We start from the raw sequence: 18,891 nt of genomic DNA on the forward strand, positions 1-18,891 counted from the left end.
AAGGACCTAAACTATTCAAAAAGTGTTACTTCAAAAAATAATGGGCTTCATTTCTACTCATCTGGACAAACTTTTGACAGTCTATTCTCTTGCAGGTTCTGAGGTACTTGCTTAAGGAAGAGGATTGTAAGATCTATATTCTAATTTGGAAGAACTAGCACAAATGTATTCATTTATTTATTCATTCAACAAATCTGTGTTTAAATGTGTCACGCACCATTCCAGTCCTGAGGAATAAAGCGGGAAACAAGATAAACATGGTCTTTGCCCTGCTGAAACTTGTATTGTTGGCTTAGTATAAAGGAGAAAAGCAATCTAAACATAATAATAACGCAATCCAATAACTGGTATAATAAAACACATACTCACATGGAAGAGAACAAAGAGTGGAGGTGAATAATAACAGAATTTTTAACACAGGGTGGGGAGTAAGAAAGAGAACCTGGATTTGAAAAATCATGTGGAAGCAAAATAAAGAGGGGAGGAATTGTAACAGTTAAATGAATGTATGTTGTTTATATGATACATCAATTCAAGCTCAACGGAGAAGTCTAATTTTAGAATAAACCACGGCAGTTAAAAGAAACAGTACTAATTCTTATAATATGCCAAGAACTGTTATAAGAAAATCATATATTGTATATATATTTGCTGTTGTTGTTGTTGTTATTTCTACTTTGTCACCCAGGCTGGAACGCAGTGGGCAGTGGTGCAATCATACCTCACTGTAACTTCAAACTCTTGGCCTCCAGTGATCCTCCCACCTAAGCCTCCAAAGCATGGGGGCAACAGGCTAGGATTACAGGAGTGAGCCACATTGCTTGGCCACATATTTTTAATCTTTTAAATCTTATAATAGCTCCATGAGGTAGGCACCCTTTAAATTAGTATTTTAAAGAAGAATCTCCGACACAGAGAGTTTACGTGACTTGCCCACTCCAAATCAGATATAGGGAGGGGCCATTTGTTCCAGAGGCTTTTATGACAATTCCACTCCCCTTTCAGACTCAGGCGGCCCTCCTATATGTATCTTCAACTATCAATATGTCACCCTGGGTTGCATTAGCATACATATTGTGTATCATCCTCTTTAGACTTTTCATTTCCTGAAAAAGGGGCCATGTCTTTCTCTTCTTCAAGGTGACCAGGTGCAGCATAGTCTCTACAACAAAAAGGTACTGAATTCTTGAAAGAATGCATATCATGGACATGAAGGAGAACTCAGGAAAAGCATACAGATAAGAACATGAAGAAGACCCTAGATGGAATCTTGTGGACTCTAACAGTGAGAGCAAGAGCTCTGGGAAATCTGAAAAGTGATTTATTAATGAGATCACTGTGGAAGAATGGCAAATGATAGAAATCAAACATTCTGATCAGAGTTAGGCAAAATGCCAAAGAGCCAGTAATGAGTTTCTTCATTACTGCTAACATTGTTTTCTCTATGTAAATGATCATGTCATATTTACAAAATTTAATTAATGAAACTTCTTTGAAAATTCATGACAAAACTCAATTGAACAGTCTATTTCACCACATATTTATATATTCTACCCATTATTTAAGCAAATAGCCTACCCTTTAAAATATAAAGGAGAAAGAACAATTGCATATATATGTATATATGAACAACAGAGTATGTTGCTAAATTATTTATCTCATCTTAATCCCAGGATAACTAAATTTTATACAACTAATTCATTCATCCTAATTCACTTCTGCCTGAGTCATATTTGAGAGGTAAAAACAAGCCAGAATAATTACTTACATGTGTTGACTGGCTGACAAATTGGTGATTTTACTGAGAGTTGTATAAAGCAATTCTTGGCAATGGATTAATAATTAGTCACTATTTTGTTTAAGTTACATGTCTAATTTCTTGTGAAAGAGACATCTAGTACTTTTCATAAAACATATACTTTTTTAGTTTATTGCTACTAAAAGTGTTTATTGAAAAATAAAATGTTATTATAACCACCTAACTCAATAAATGGACATAGATTTACCCAATGTAATGATTACAAAGCCATAACAGCAAGAGCCTTCAGACTACTTGCTATACTTGTGTCATTCAATGCAATTCACATGGGGCTACTGAGCCCTGGAAACCTGGCTAGGGAGGCTGGAAAACTGGATGTTTAATTGTATTTTATATTGATGTAGATTCAAAAACTGACACTCATTTCCATTACTGCAAAACTTAAGTATGTTTGAAATAATTCAGGTAGATGAATCAACTTTTTGCTGTAAAATTATGAATATTAAATACACATATCAAGTATTTCTGATGAAAACTTAACATCCAAATTGAGATGTGCTCTAAGTGCAAAATATACACCAAATTTCAAAAACTTAATACCTCTAAAATATGTAAAATATCTTGTTTCTCAACTGATTTTTACATTTGTTTACTACTGATTACGTGTTGAAATAATACTTTAAACACACAATCGAGTTAAACTAGTCAATATTATAGAAAATAGCTTAGGCGTTACATGAAAAAAATTTCACCTAACTCCATTATTGAAAAAGACAAAAAATTTTGATTCAGAGTAAATGTTCTGAGAATAAAATCCTGTTTTCCTCTCAGAAAAGAGCATCATAAAACAGGATCCTAAGAAATATGTAAGACTTTCCCTAGGCTGTGCATGATGGCTCATGCCTATAATCCTAGCACTTTCAGAGGCTGAAGTGGGAGGATCACTTGAGCTATGCAGGTAGAGACCAGCCTGGGGAACACAGTAAGGCCCCATCTCTACAAAAAATAAAAATAATTAGCCAGGCATGGTGGCATTTGCCATTGGTCCTAGCTACTCAGTAGGCTTAGGTGGGAGGATTGCTTGGGTATGGGAGGTCAAGGCTGTCATGAGCCATGATTGTGCACCACTGCACTCCAGCCTGGGCAACAGAGGGATACTCTGTCTTTAAAAAGAAAAAAAAAAAAAAAAAAAAGATATTCCCTGATATAAAATGCAAAATAAGCAAGGTAGTCAATTCAGTAACTGATTAGTAATATGCCTTTGGCACCTGCAGATTTAAAACATAAGTGGAGGAATGCTTCATTTATTCGACATTGGAGGGAAACAAAGTAGTCCACATAAAATCTACACAGTAATCCTTCATTAAAACACAGTAGACAGGTAACGTTAACTTAATCCCTAAAACAACATTTAAAAATTTAACAATGACCAGGCATGGTGGCTCACACCTGTAATTCCAGCAATTTGGGAGGCCGAGGTGGGCAGATCACAAGGTCAGGAGATCGAAACTATCCTGGTCAACATGGTGAAACCCCATCTCTACTAAAATACAAAAAAAAAAAAAAAAATAGCCGATTGTGGTGGTGTGCACCTGTAGTCGCAGGTACTCGGAAGGCTGAGGCAGGAGAATCCCTTGAACCTGGGAGGCAGAGATTGCAGTAAGCCGAGATTGCACCACTGCACTATAGCCTGGCGACAGAGCAAGGCTCTGTCTCAAAAAAATAAATAAATAAATAAAAAATAAAAATTTTTAGTGGAAACACTTTGAAATTATATTTTACTTTTTTAAATTATACTTTAAGTTCTGGGATACATGTGCAAAATGTGCAGGTTTGATACATAGGTATACATGTGCCTCGGTGGTTTTATATACCCATCAACCTGTCATCTACATCAGGTATTTCTCCTAATGCTATCCCTGCCCTTGTCCCCCACCCCCCAACAGGCCCTGGTGTGTGATGTTCCCCTCTCTATCCTCATGTGTTCTCCTTGTTTGACTCCCACTTATGAGTGAGAACCTGCAGTGTTTGGTTTTCTGTGTCTGTGTTAGTTTGCTGAGAATGATGGCTTCCAGCTTCATCCACGTCCCTGTAAAGAATATGAACTAACTCTTTTTTATGGCTGCATAGTATTCCATGGTGTGTATGTGCCACATTTTCTTTATCCAGTCTAACATTGATGGACATTTGGGTTGGTTCCAAGTTGGCTATTGTGAATAGTGCTGCAATAAACATACGTGGGCATGTGTCTTTATAGTAGAATGATCTATCCATCTGACAAAGAGCTAATATCCAGAATCTACAAGGAACTTAAACAAATTTACAGGAAAAAAACAAACAACCCCATCAAAAAGTGGGTGAAGGATAGGAACAGACACTTTTCAAAAGAAGACATTTATGTGGCCAATAAAGATGGAAAAAAAAAAGCTCATCACTGGTCATTAGAGAAATGCAAATCAAAACCACAATGAGATACCATCTCACACCAGTCAGAAAGGTGATCATTAAAAAGCCAGGAAACAACAGATGCTGGAGAGGATGTGGAGAAATAGGAAGGCTTTTACACTGTTGGTGGGAGTGTAAATTAGTTCAACCATTGTGGAAGACAGTGTGGCGATTCCTCAAGGATCTAGAACTAGAAATACCATTTGACTCAGCGATCCCATTACTAGGTATATACCCAAAGGATTATATATTTTGCTTTTTCCTGGCATCTTAAAAGAAATTTTGAACATGAAGTTTTTTTTTCATGACTCAGACTCATTATCATCAATTATTACACTATACTGCAGTCTAACGATGCCCAGAGGGACAATTACACTATGCGGAGCTGTTTGCCGCTGCACCTAAGTGGCCTTAGAATGCTGTGCATTCGATTTTGGTTTCTGACCTTGATGCATTTTCTCTTTCTTCCATTGTTTTTAGCAGTGACTTCTCAATACTGTTAGATGTTGATCACAATTGGTCAGTTCCACAATTATTCTTAATTTTGTCCTTCTACCAAAAAACAGCTTGACATCCTTTTAAAAATAGTGTGATACAACAATGAACAAATATCCATAAACATTATGGTACACGTTTTGGCTCCTGAAAAAAATACTATTACTTGTTTTCATGCTTGTAGTTGTGTTTCAGAGAATGAGGCTGGCTAGGAAGTCTGACCACCGATAATCATGACAAGGATATTGCGATGATAGTGACAATGACAATTACCGCAACTAATTGAGACACTAGGGGAAGTGTGTAACGAGCTCTTCACAATTATATGAGGTAGATAAACTATAATCTTATTAATATTTTACAGGGGGAAATTAAACTTAAACTTAGAAAGATTAATCTGGCTGTGGTTACATGCTAGTAAGTGGTGAACTGCTACTTGAGCCCAGGCCTATACCGATTCTCTATACTCCCTGTAAGATCAGTATCTATATTTATATTTTAAAAAACAAATTAATGGCAACTTAGATGCAAAGCATTAAAAGAAACCAGGTTTCCAAATTTTAACTATGTAGATTTATTTAATAAATTTATATTTTGCTTTACTGAGCCTGATATTAAATGACACTTATTTTGTTTATTCCTCTACTACTTAAAATCGAGGAGACGTTACACAATTTTGCTAAGCGATAATATCATACTAATAGTTGAGGCTTATAAAATTATCATTGCTAATACAAAATAAATTGAGTATTAATACTGTATTTAAGCTATGAAGTTATAGTTGTCCTTATTAGATTTGACTTACAGCTTAATTTATTTGGTAGTTTGGTAGAATCTGATTCGTTGTGCGTCTCCTAAGGCACATTTTGAAACCCAGACATAGCCTTAGTGACTGGTTTTTATCCATCCTGCATGTATGTTGCTTTGGTATGCACAGTGAATGAACACTTTAAACTAATTGTATGATATTTTAACATGTGGAGGTTTCATATAAAATGTGGGTTCCTGACTTAAATAACTAGAAGATGTGGCTCCATGGGTGCACATTCTCAACATGAAAGCCACTGACAATTGTATTCCAAATGGTTTGTGAATGGCAGCCACCTCGGAGGAGATCCGTTTGCCAGGTTGCCAGTAAGAACCACCTGGCCTGCTTCTCTCGGTTACCGCGCTCGCTTGCGAGTCCTGCTTTTATCCTTTAGTAAAACTCTGAAAGTATAACTCCAAACTTTCCATGATATTCTATATTCTAGCTTGTTGCACATTTTCAATTGTGTGATTTTATGCAGTCTGAACCACTGCCCTATGGCATATAAATAATAGCATTATGAGTTCTTTCTACATGAAACTGAAACTCAAATGTAAGCAGTTTGTTTCAAGAGCAGAGAGGTAAAGATCATCCAATTCTAAAACCACCCACTTTATATTGTGTATTAAATCATCAATTAATCTTAATTCTATATAGTATACATGATTATTGCTATTATTCATGTTGTAATTAGTATTTGGGGGGAAAACATCTGGTGTGGCTTTCTTCACCGTATTCAGTACTAAAGAACAGGAATCTATCACATCACTTTGCAGTGTCGCCTCCATGGCAAGCATGATGGTGAAAAGTTTATGAGAGAGAGAGAGAGAGAGAAAGAGAGATCAAGAGACAGGGAAAAAGGACAGGTATTTTACTGCAAATAAAATATATTCCATGAGACTCAATAAATTATTAAATTTCCTTTCACATTTAATATGGAAACAACAAATATATCACTAAAATTAAAAAATAAACAACTACTCCAAATGTCACATGGTGGGAAAGACAATGGAGAAAAGTTAGTGAAGGAACATGTGACAGGGAAGCACAGGAGGGACTGGATGAATTATTTTATATCAAGTGGTCTGAGAAGCATGTAAAGCACCTAATGCTTCAAAATTGCATGAATGAACATAAGATAGTAACCATCATGAATATCATAATTTCACAAAGACAAGGGGAACCCACCTGGACAGCTCATCGGCCTCCTTCACTACTCTTAACACGGTGTTAAGAACACAGCTCCAGTCTCAGAAAAGTTGGCTACCATGTGTTTTGTTTCCTAAAGCACTACGAGAAAATGTAACTGTAACTGCCCCCAAGTTTTCCTGATGCGTTGAATGGATACAATTTGAAAGGGTATACGGTAAAAGTCTTATCTTGGGGAGACAGTTAAACCCAGAAGTAGACAACGAAGCAAATCCTGTGGCTATTGGCTTCTCTTGCATATGGTGAAAGAAACAGAAGGAAGAGCAAAGATCCAATTTACAACTCAGTAGTGATGATTCAACATTATACAATGTGGATGGGAAATGGAAAAGTTAGATAAAAATCTGCCTGATCACTAATCTAAGCTAATGGGAATAAGGTCCTCAAAGACGAATAATTTTGTATTACTTATATATGGAAGCTTTCAAAATTATAAGAAATACCTATATTTTCTGAAAGTAAGTGGCTCAATATAACATGAGTTACTTATTTATCTGCAGCATAACACTAAGGAAATCATTCAGCTAGAAAACCATGAAATATCTCTTCATAACTTCAAAACTGCTAGTCCATTCTGTAGAAAACAGACATGCTTAAACAAGCTGTTTTGTTATACCCAGACACAAACAGAAAAATTGATTTTTTCCCACTTTTAACCTGCTTATTTTAAAAGGTCATAAAACCATTATTACTATAGATCCCACATAATTCTCAGACTTAAATGGTAATCACTTGAATAGGGACCTTAAGACCATTTTCACAAGCACGCACCAACCACTGTTTCAAGCGAAAGAGAAGAAAACAGAGAGATGTTTTAGGGCAATGAGCAGCATTTAAACTTAAGGTAAACTACCCAGTAGAACTGTCCTACTTCAGCATAAGTCTGAATTTGAGAAGGTGAACGTTATAGGTGAGTCAGACATAAATACTCAAGATACTTTCAAAATATCCCTGTGCACCTAAATTTTAGGCTTGTGGGGAATAAACGAGGCAGATAATACCAGGAACCAAGTTTATACAAAGACGGTAAATCCTTACTCCTGTGCTACACTCTGCATCAATAGAAACTTTTCTGCTAGACTGAGTAATCTCATAAACCCCGTGAGAGAAGTTATATTTCTACCATTCAAACTCAAATCCAGACAGATTAGACTGATATAGCAACTTTCTTAATCTCTTTTACAGAAGAGAATTAGTCTGTCTGAATTTTGAAGCTAACTCTACTTTATTTGAAAGAGTAGTAGATTTAACTGTTCTCCTTAATCAAGCTGAAATAAGATTCTGGTTTTAACAAGGAATAAATGCTGAAAGGGAAAGAAAAACTACTAAGAAAAAAAGAAGACTTTTAATGGGACACCCAATACTCTCAAAAGTTATTAACAATCATACTGTGAGATTATAAGATTCTCAATGAAGAACAGGCTATAAGTTACTGCTTAGTTTTTACTGTCTGACTCCCTTTGGAATAGTTAGCTGTTTGCTAAACTATGTCCAAAATGTCTTTTAATCATTCATCATTTGTTTCTCGGCTTTTTTTTTTTTTTTTTTTTTGAAAAGGAGTTTTGCTGTTGTTGTCCAGGCTGGAGTGCAATGGTGCAATCTTGGCTCACTGCAACCTCTGCCTCCCAGGTTCAAGCAATTCTCCTGCCTCAGCCTCCCAAGTAGGTGGGATTACAGGCATGCACCACCACACCCGGCTAATTTTGTAGAGACAGGGTTTCTCCATATTGGTCAGGCTGGTTTCGAACTCCCAACCTCAGGTGACCGCCCTCCTTGGCCTCCCAAAATGCCGGGATTACAGGTGTGAGCCACCATGTCCAGTCATCATTTGTTTCTATAAAGCATATAAGGCAGGTGTTTATATGCCTAAAAAGATGCTATATTACTTCAATTATAAAAAAAAAAAATTCAGTGCTTTGAAATCCATCCAGTGAAATTAAAAACAAATACATTAGCTCTCCCTTATTTTTAGTAGATACAGTCCAAGACTGCTAGTGGATGCCTGAAACCATGGATAATACCAAACACTATATACACGGTGTCTTTACATATATATACCTATGATAAAGTTTTATGTATAAATTAGGCACAATAAGAGATTAACAATAACTAATAAAATAGAACAATTATAACAATATACTGTAATAAAATGTATGTGAATATCTTTCTCTCAAAATATTGTACTGTACTCACTCTTATTCTTGCGATGCTATGAAGATGATACAATGCCTACATGACAAAATGAAGTGAGGTGAATGACCTCATTGTGACGTAGCATTAGGCTACCATTGAAAACTAATCAAAAATTTATGAACTGATTATTTCTGGAATTTTCCATTTAATATTTTCAGGCTAAAGTACTATGAGTAACTCAAATCACAGAAAGCAAAACCACTGATAAATGGGGGAGCCTACTGTACTCTGAAAGGAGTGATTTTTTTTTAACTCTATCTTTCCAAAATTTCTGACAAACATATGCTCCAAGCATATATACTGACTAATGGATCATAGTATATATATCTCTCTAACTTTACCAAATAATGCCAAATTGTTTTCAAATGTGGTTGTACACATTTCTCCTTTGTATGCTATTTTTTCTGTATTTTGTTTGTTTGTTTTTGTCATTGGGTGAACTGTTCTTTTTGTAATTCAATGACAAAATCAAAAAGTAGTGCATGGCTTAAAAATCTTCTTAAAAATATTTTAGAGTTTTCCATTCATGTCATGGTTGCTTAGTTTTTAAATAATCTTGCTAATCATGATGGTGTCATATACTCATTTGCTAGTATACTGATGCATAATAATCCTCAAATTAATATTTGTCATTGAGAACTGATTTGGTCATGATGTAACATCCCATATAATTATGCTAAAATTTTGTTTAGAATACTGGCATCTATGGCCATGAGGGTTTACCTCAGGAATGCACGGCTGGCTTACCATTCTACCTCAATTCTAATTAACCATAGAAAAGCCATATGGTAAGGTATCATAGAATAATTACCTCAGACACAAACATCCACTCTGAGCAGGGAGAACCCGCTGAATTTCCTTCCACATTGTAACTTGTAGAAAACGCCTACCATAGTTAAGAAGCCCCAAATATTATATATAGTGTCTATACTAAGGGTACTTTATTCCACATACTTATGACCCTAAAAAGGCCAACTGGACTCATTTTTGTTTCTGAAAACAACTCTAGTTGCTCAAGAAAAGAGAATATCTTTCAGCCTAACGGTTACCATATTATGAACTAAAGCCGATGAAATGTAACTATATTAATTTTCTGTCCAAACATAAGTTTAAAGAGGAAAAACATGAGCATTAGATCTACTTTGCTATCTCCTTTAGAAGTCAGTATTTTATCTTTGAAAGAAATATTTAACAAACAAAAGTTATTCATTTGAAGGTCTAGTAATGGTTATGGCATAATAGTTATTTAAACCTAACAAATTTTCATTGTCTTAAACGTGCATTTATATAGTGCCAGAGGAATATGCAAACAGAATTTAAAACTGGGGCCACTACATTATATTCATTATTACTAATTCTAGAAACTCTTGAAACTTATGGGTGACATACTTGTCAGAAAGTTCTCTTTACCAAATAAAGGACAACCCAATCTCTGTTATGAACTGTCATTACTAATTTAGCAAAACTAGAAGGCAGTTCAGCCGAGTAGACAGAAAATTAAAACATGGGCAGCTCCTGATTGGAAATTTATTCATAGCAGGTAATGAAACAGCACAGTCAGGATCTCTGGTATTACTCAGAGTAAGAGATTTAATTCTGATAACTTTGATGATGGCACTTGAATCACAGATTCTAAATGGTGACAGGTTGTGACATATAGATAGGATAAAATGAGCATCAGTAGCGTATCTCTACAGAAGCAATTCTATAACATCAATTTTTTCAAACAGTAAATATAATCATTTCAAAAATTATGACAGAAGTTTTCAAAGAAGAGGCTTAGGTCTTAAGCAAGCCATGTGCCATATTTATGTCTATTTGTCAATGGGTTATAAAATTAATCAGCCTGACAAATGCAAGGGGTGCAAATATTCATATTTAAAATATGAAATATAAGTTGTAGTCTCTGATTTCATCTGAATAAGGAACAAACTCAAAATTACAGGCAGAGTAGCTATTTTATGAAGAGGGTGAAAGTGAAGGATTGGGTTACGTATTTATATGCATGTAAGGAATATTCATTAAATGCATTCACATATAGCTAAATACAAGTACGCTGTTCACATTTTTTAAATATAGTTTTTTATTTTGAATTTTGTGTGCCTTTTTACATTTTCTAATTATCTACAATGGCATTATTTTATAATGAAAGGTGTATTTTTTTTTTAAATTGCCTATTTCAGACATAACTCTCTGATATTTCTCATAAGAGAAATATGGTTGAGTAAATAATATTTCCACACGAACAGGTATTTCAATACATCTCTTTTGAATTTATAAAGCGGCATATTTGTTGTGTGTGGTTAAAATAACTTAACGCCCCTTCAAAGGGAAGGGTGTTAAGGGATTTTAAGGCTATGTGCAAAAATGTTCATATCTAACAAGTTTTATTAGATAAACTAACAAGTTTTCAAGTTTTCTTGAAACTGTGATTGACCAGTAGCTTTCAGCAGAAATGGCACTCTGCCAGGTTCTAAACCCAGACCATATAAAATGGCAGCTTGCACATCCTGTCTTTTGGGACTGTCACTCTTGTGAGAAAGCCCACGTTGTCTGTGGAGTGGGCTAGGAGGAGAGGAGCTAGGGTCCTCAATCTCACAACCAAGGCTAGGCTCCTAGCTGACAGCACCAACTGTAGGCCATGTGAGTGAACCATCCTGAAAGCAGATGCCCTGTCCCCTACATGAGCCACCCCAGCTGACACAAGGTGAAGAAAAGAAGAGCAGTCCACACTGAGGTATACCCAAATTGTGAGTTTGGGAACAAAGCAAATATTGCTGTTAAGTCACTAAATATTTGGCTTGTTTATTAAGCAGCAATAAATAACCAAAAGAGCAAAGTAGGACTTTGATCATGAATGCTAAGATGTGTTTGTTTAAATGAATTTATATACACTGGCTTTGGAGGATTTTATCCATATTGTTTAATAATGTCATAACTAATTGTGATGGTTAATTGTGATGGTTTATACTGACTGTCAACTTGATCGGATTGAAGGATGCAAGGTATTGTTTCTGGATATGTCCGTGAGGGTGTTGCCAAAGGAGATTAACATGTGAGTCAGTGACTGGGAAAAGCAGACCCACCCTCAATCTGGGTGGGCACCATCTAATCAGCTGCCAGCACAGCCAGAATAAAAGCAGGCAGAGGAACGTGGAAAAACTAGACTAGCTTAGTCTTCCAGCCTCCATCTTTCTCCTGTACTGGATGCTTCCTGTCCTCGAATATCAAATTCCAAGTTCCTCAGCTTTTGGACTCTTGAGACTTTCACCACAGACTAAAGGCTGTACTATTGGACTAGCTTCCTGGCTCTTCAGCTTGCAAATGGCCTACTGTGGGACTTTACCTTGTGATTGTATGAGTCAGTTCTCATCATAAACTCCCCTTGATATATATATAGCTTCATATATATATATATATATATATATCCTATTAGTTCTCTCCCGCTAGAGAACCCTAATACATTAATAGTATAAATCTATATAGAAAATACTAATTCTATAAAATGGGAAAAGTTCAATATTGGTCAAATAGAATGGCATGTAGGATAATACAAATGCAATTTAATAAAACTATATTTACGGAGGACTAAGCCTATATGACAGCAGAAAAAAAAAACAAATAAAATAAACCATATGATGCTTTATTTACCAAAAGCATGCACATGAGAAAGATTAATAGCTAATTCAATAAAAAAGAAGACAAGTATTAAATAACAATGTTGAGTTTGTCTCAATTTCTGTAATAGAAATGTTTTGGAAAACAATGATGTATGATCCCTTTTGTTTAGAAAATTGGCTAAGTTTAAATGCACTTTGGTACAGCAAGGTACACTAGGATAAACACGTGCATAAAATAAAAATGTTGTATAATATAAAAATCCATCCACTTAATGTATTTCTTTTTAAGGTATAGTTCTACAGAATAATTATTTTAAAACATAAAAATCTAACTATGTAATAAATATATTTCTTTCATAAGGCACACTTCTACAAAAGAGTCAACCCTCATTTATCCAAATATAAACCAGAGAGTTCAATTAATTGAATTTCTACTTCTATAAGATTTACTCAATGATGTAATTAGTAGAGTTATGTAATTGCAGTTTTCTGCCAATAAAAGTAAGGACAAAAACCACAATTACTTTTGCACCAACCTAATCTATCACAGAATTAATGAAGATTTAGTCTTTTTTATTTGCTATAAATCTGTGGCATAAAAATTAATGTTCAAAAGGTGACATGAATGCAAAATACCTTCATGAGCAAAATTATATTAGCCCCCAAACTCTGCCTCCTTCTATAATAAAAAGCCTGAGGATAAGAATGATTGATCAGTTTGTGCCGCAGTGAGGCTAGGCCAGGAGCCCTCTACCATCTTGCTTCTTGTCTCACCTACTACACTGCCTTATCGGGCATGAGTGTTTCCTGAATGGCTGTGAAATATAAAATAATGCACAATATCCAGAAACAACGTATGAATTTCCTTCATATGCAAGTCATCTAATTTAGGCTGAAAAATGAGACTTCTTCGTTTTATAAAATTATTTGCTGAGACATTTGTCTATATAGCCTATTTTCCAGGTATATTTATGTTTATGTAGGCTGCAACACTGGAAAGAAAATTCATTTTTTTCAAAAATACATATACGTATATAATTATATATAGTATGTATATAATACATATACATATTTCATATATGTATTATAAAATATGTATATGTATTATAGAAATATATTATACATTACTTGATACTTTGCTACTTTTTAATACGCTTGACATTTTCATTTTTTCACTTACTATAAATAATAAACACAAGTTCATGGTTTTTTAATTTTTCTTTTTAATTTTTGCCATAAGCTATTTAAAACACCCTTCTCCTTAGATGTTAGAAGAGGTCAGAGACCTGTTTGATCTTAACAAATGGTTTCAACACTAAGCCTTAGTTTATTTATCTGTAAGATGGCTATAACAATAGTGTTTACTACATGTAAGTAGAGTTGCTGTGTAGATTAAATAAGATAAAATAGGTAGCTAGTATATTTAAAACACTTGGCACCATACACGATACATATTATATACTAGTAACTGTTGTTTTATAGTTATAAATTTATTTAGCTGTAATCAAAAGCATGTAATTTTAAGATATGAAGCAATGAAGTATGATTTTTTAAAATAGCCTACTTAAAACAATGTATTTCTCTAGTAAAAGGAGACTGGCTTGATAAAGTTGCCTTTTAGATATTAAAAAAAATGATTCACAGTAAAATTTTTAAGTGACCATATAACCAATATATTTTACATGGCATAAGATATGTAAAATTGAAATTTAATGCAATATACCACAAATACATGTGCTATACAAAACAAGGTAAAATCCCCTGTACAATAAAAATAAATCCAATTAAGAACATTAAGCACCAGTGAGAGAGTACACACACAATGAATTTAGTGAAATTCTTAAAAATTAATCTTAAACAGCAACAACAGAAAACATTTCTATATTGTATGTACCTACCTGGAGTAGGCAAACAATCTGCTATCCCAAAGATCATGAGTCCCTCTAGGTCCAGAATGAAAATAACAGGAATCTGTCCCATCAAACATATTCAATCCATCTGCTGAATTTTTTGAAGCATGGCTGTGTACCACATCTAAGAGGACTATGATACCCATGGAATGAGCTGTGTCTACCAGTTCTTTCAGCTCTTCAGGTGTTCCATAACGGCTAACAATAAAGAACACAGCAAAAACAAGATTACATCACCTTTAGAGGACATGGTCGATCGTGCATCAACTGCTTCACCATCATAATACTAGATACTTTAAGTATCCAAGCAGCATGTGACATGATACTTGGATACAACTCAGATTTGCTTCATGTTTGATATTAAGCAAATTTAAAACCATTAAGTTAGAAAATAATTTAAATCAAATTATTAAATCGGGCTATTAAATGTAGATTTATACCCCAACCAAAATTAACAGTTTGAGAATGTAAATAATAAAACTCTGCCTCTCTATTCTCAGAGCTTCTGATTTCCACCTGCAAGTAAGTCACTCCTGCTCTCATGTTTGCCCATGCCTTTCAGTGTGTACATCTGAGATTGAGGGACTCTTCAAGAATTTCTTTGAATATCCACGGTGCCTTGATTGAGGCTATCCCTCCTGCACTTACTCCAAAAATAGAATGTCCACAGTTACCAGTGGGCCAAGACAATGTGCCACGTTTGTCACCACGTAAATAAGATGGGTAGCTCACAAGCAGGTGTGTTTGTGTTAAAGGTAGCCCCACAGTCTGAATGAAATAGGTAACAAAAATTACTCGCAGAAGAAGGCCTTTCTTAACTTGTGTAAAATTTTGACGTTATAGTCATCCATGGCATCAACTTTGCCCTTTAAATAGTCACCCTTGCCTTCAATTGTTTACTGTCTCTCTTCCTCACTAGACTATATACTCCTTGAGGGCAGCAGCTGTTAGTATCAGGCTCCTTATGATATGGTACGGTGCTAAGGATATAGCAAGTCTCCTGATAGCCAACTCCACTGAGCAGCAAGAGCTATCTTTTTAAACTACAAATAAGATCATGTCACCTACTTAAAAATCATACTTGTGCTCCCATTGATCCCAGAGTGAAGACCACTGTCCTGATCATGGCCTACTGCACCATCTACTGGCTCTTTCCAATAATGTTAATTATCTTATGACACTCTCCCACACCCTCTTTTTATTCCAGCCACCTATCCATTTTCATACTCATTGAACAACATGGTCAATAATAAACAGCCTTAAAGATTTTCCATTCAGCCATTCACTCATTCCTTCATTCATTCCTTTATTTGTTTGCCAAATACTTACTAAAGTTATCTACCATGTGCCATGACATTTTCTGTTCTGGAGATACACTAGTGAAAAAAATAAACACCACTGACCATACGGAATTTACATTCCCACTGGGAGACAACAAACAAGCAAAATACATAGAATGTCAGATAATAGTAAGTGTCCTAAAGAAAACAAAGAAAAGCCACTGGTGGGAAGGGAAGGTTTGCTATTTTAAAGAGGGTCATAAGTTAAAGCTCATGGAAAAGGCAATATTTGAGCAAGAAAAAAAGTAAGAAGCAGGGCATAAGAATATCTAAGGGTAAGAGCATTCAGACAGAAAGGAACAACAGGTGCAGGGCACTGGGGTAGGGATGAGCTAAGAGCATTTGAAAAAAAGCAAACAGGTTACTGTAACTGGAATGATCAAGAAAGAAAAGAGGTGAGCTCTAAGAGTCAGCCAAGAAGCACATCAAATGAGGCCTTGGGGACCAGTGTAAGGCCTTTTGCTTTTATTCTGAACGAGACAGGGACTTACTAGGGGTTCTGAGCAAGACAGCGACATGATCTGACTTTAATTTTTAAATGATTACTCTGGCCACCAGGCAGAAAAATTGACCATAATTGGTAGACCAAAGGTAAGAGAAGGGGAAAGAGAGCATGAGAAAACAGAGTGACCAGTCAAAGAGCTATTGAAACAATCCAGGTAGAAGATAATCACAAGTTGGACATGGGTGGTGGTAGTGGGGGCAGCTGAAGCAGCCAGATTTGGGATCTATTTTGAAGTTACAGATGGCTAGATTTTATAATAGCTAGCGTGTAGGGAGGAACAGAAAGGGACAAGTCAAGTATAATGCCAAGATTTTGAGCTTGAACAACTAGAAGATGAAAATGTCATTTACTGCAGTAGAGAAGATGGCAGGGGGAGGAAGTTTGAAGTTAAGATCAGAAATTTAATTTTGGACACATGAAGTTTGATATAAGTATTAGATACCCCAACATCAAATATATACTTTCTGAAGTTCATAACATAGGTCAGAGAGACATAAGTTTGGGAGTTAACATATAGCATATATTTAAGCTACAAAACTGGATGAGACTTGATGAGATCCTCCCACGTATTTCATGCAGATGAAGAAGAGAATGGAATCGAGTACTGAGTTCCATTATTTAATGGTCCAATATATAATGGTCATAAAGATAAAGAGGAAGGAGCAAAGGGAATTAACAGTAAGCAAGAAGTGAGGTGGGAAAAGCAACAACAGGAGGTTAAGCTATTCTGGAAGCCAGGGAAAGAAAAAGGTTTCAAGAAGGTGAGAGTAACCAGCTGTGCCAAGAGGTGCTGACGGTTGAAGTAAGTTAAGAATTGCCCATTGTCCTCAACAATGTGAAGGTCACTAATACCCTTGACAAAAGCAACTGCAGTGAAGAGGCAGACAGCATACCTGGAGGGGCTCAAGAAAGAACTGGAGTGGAGGATTTGGAGACAGTATTATAGATAACGTATTCAGGGAGAACTAATATAAAGAGAAACAGGTAAATGAACCAGTGTCTTTTTTCTATGCCTGGAATGTCACCTATTTATGCCCACTTCACCCCTCTCCCCAGTTAACTCTTAGCGGTGTTTTAGATCTCACTTGCAGTATTTGTTCTGATCTATTCTAAACTGATCAGACTTCTGATTATAGCTCCCTGTCATTTTCATGTTAGCTTTTATTACAGTTAAAAAATAATAGTCTGTGTGAATGATGATGGGAGCAATGTCTATATGCCATATGTCACAAACGCCACAACACTGAGAGCGTTGAACTTCTTCAGTCTGTGGTCATTCAGATCAGCACCTCGTTAACTGCATGGAAGCCCGTGGTGTCTTCCCTGTCCAGAGAACAATATTCCATCCATTTCCGCCTGGAGGGAAGGGCAGTGCTTCTGTGAGTAGCAGTTGTCCTACCAAGGGCCTCTTCAGTGACCTTCCTAGATGAGTCAGTCTCTTTCCGGAAAACGACGTGCTCTCTCACAAGAATGGCTTTCATAGGATAAGATTTTCTGACTAAACCTTGGGCCTCCAAATATGTGACAATTTCAGCAGGTAACTGGACATTCTATATCACAAATCATCCCACGAGCAGCAACATAAAATCAAGGACAATTTCTAAGGCTGGATGGGAAGAGAGTGTATGGCCTTAGTAAAAGAAAACGTTCAGTTTCTATTAACTCTGTTAACCCTAAAATGTTACAGAATGTTATATAAAATGTAAAATTTCATTTTGTTTATTTAAATTATTTGCTCAAAATAAAAATGAACATAATGAGTCTTTGATTTTACCTTGAAGCTGCAAAGAAGCTCGTGATTTGGTAACCAAAGCTGGCATAGTAAGCATGCTCCATGATTGCCATCAACTGAATGCAGTTGTATCCTATGTAAGGCAATGGTCAAATATAAATTAAAAGTCACATTTAAAAAAAAAGTAATGGGGAAAAAAAGCATCCTCATTCCAAATACATTAAAATTTACAATCTAGAAGCTTTGATCGTCTTGAAAAGTTCTACTACTTTAACATTTTTTGTTTGACCTTCTAACAACATTGGATAGTCTCTCAGAGCTGTATTCTGACTAGCTATTTGATATACCTTCATTTTAACAAGCAATAAATAATATGCAAACTTGCTTATTTTGGTTTTAGCATATTAAAGATGGCAATCTCTATATGCTAAACATCAGTTACATTTGTAATATTCATATTGAAGATTATGAAACCTAAATAAAAAAAACCAATTGCATGACATATACTTTTTATTTTGACTCTTTCTATTTATTTCTATATATTTCAGTCCTTTTTACCATATAGCATAAGAAATAGCACCAAACCCACATTTTTCAGCGGTAGCTTTTTTTTTCTTTTTCTTTTTTTTTTTTTTTTTGAGATGGAGTCTCGCTTTGTCGCCTGGGCTGCAGTGCACTGGCGTGATCTTGGCTCACTGAAACTTCCACCTGCCAAGTTCTCCTGCCAGGCAATTCTTCTGCCTCAGCCTCCCGAGTGGCTGGGACTACAGGTGCATGCCACCACGCCTGGCTAATTTTTTTTTTTTTGTTTTTAGTAGAGATGGGGTTTCACCATGCTGGCCAGGCTGGTCTCGAACTCCTGACCTCAGGTGACA

At 35.6% G+C, this 18,891-nt stretch overlaps 1 protein-coding gene across 1 annotated transcript in view; it reads right to left on the minus strand.

Moving 5' to 3' along the window:
- Positions 1-18,891, minus strand: part of GBE1 (1,4-alpha-glucan branching enzyme 1) — a 274,655-nt gene that overhangs the window by 139,475 nt on the left and 116,289 nt on the right. Inside the window, 2 exon segments of the mRNA XM_010356067.2 lie at positions 14,428-14,637; positions 18,059-18,149. Of these exon segments, the coding sequence (XP_010354369.2) occupies positions 14,428-14,637; positions 18,059-18,149 (301 nt within the window).

Source organism: Rhinopithecus roxellana, chromosome 1 (genome assembly GCF_007565055.1).
Source record: "Rhinopithecus roxellana isolate Shanxi Qingling chromosome 1, ASM756505v1, whole genome shotgun sequence".
Lineage (NCBI taxonomy): Eukaryota > Metazoa > Chordata > Mammalia > Primates > Cercopithecidae > Rhinopithecus > Rhinopithecus roxellana.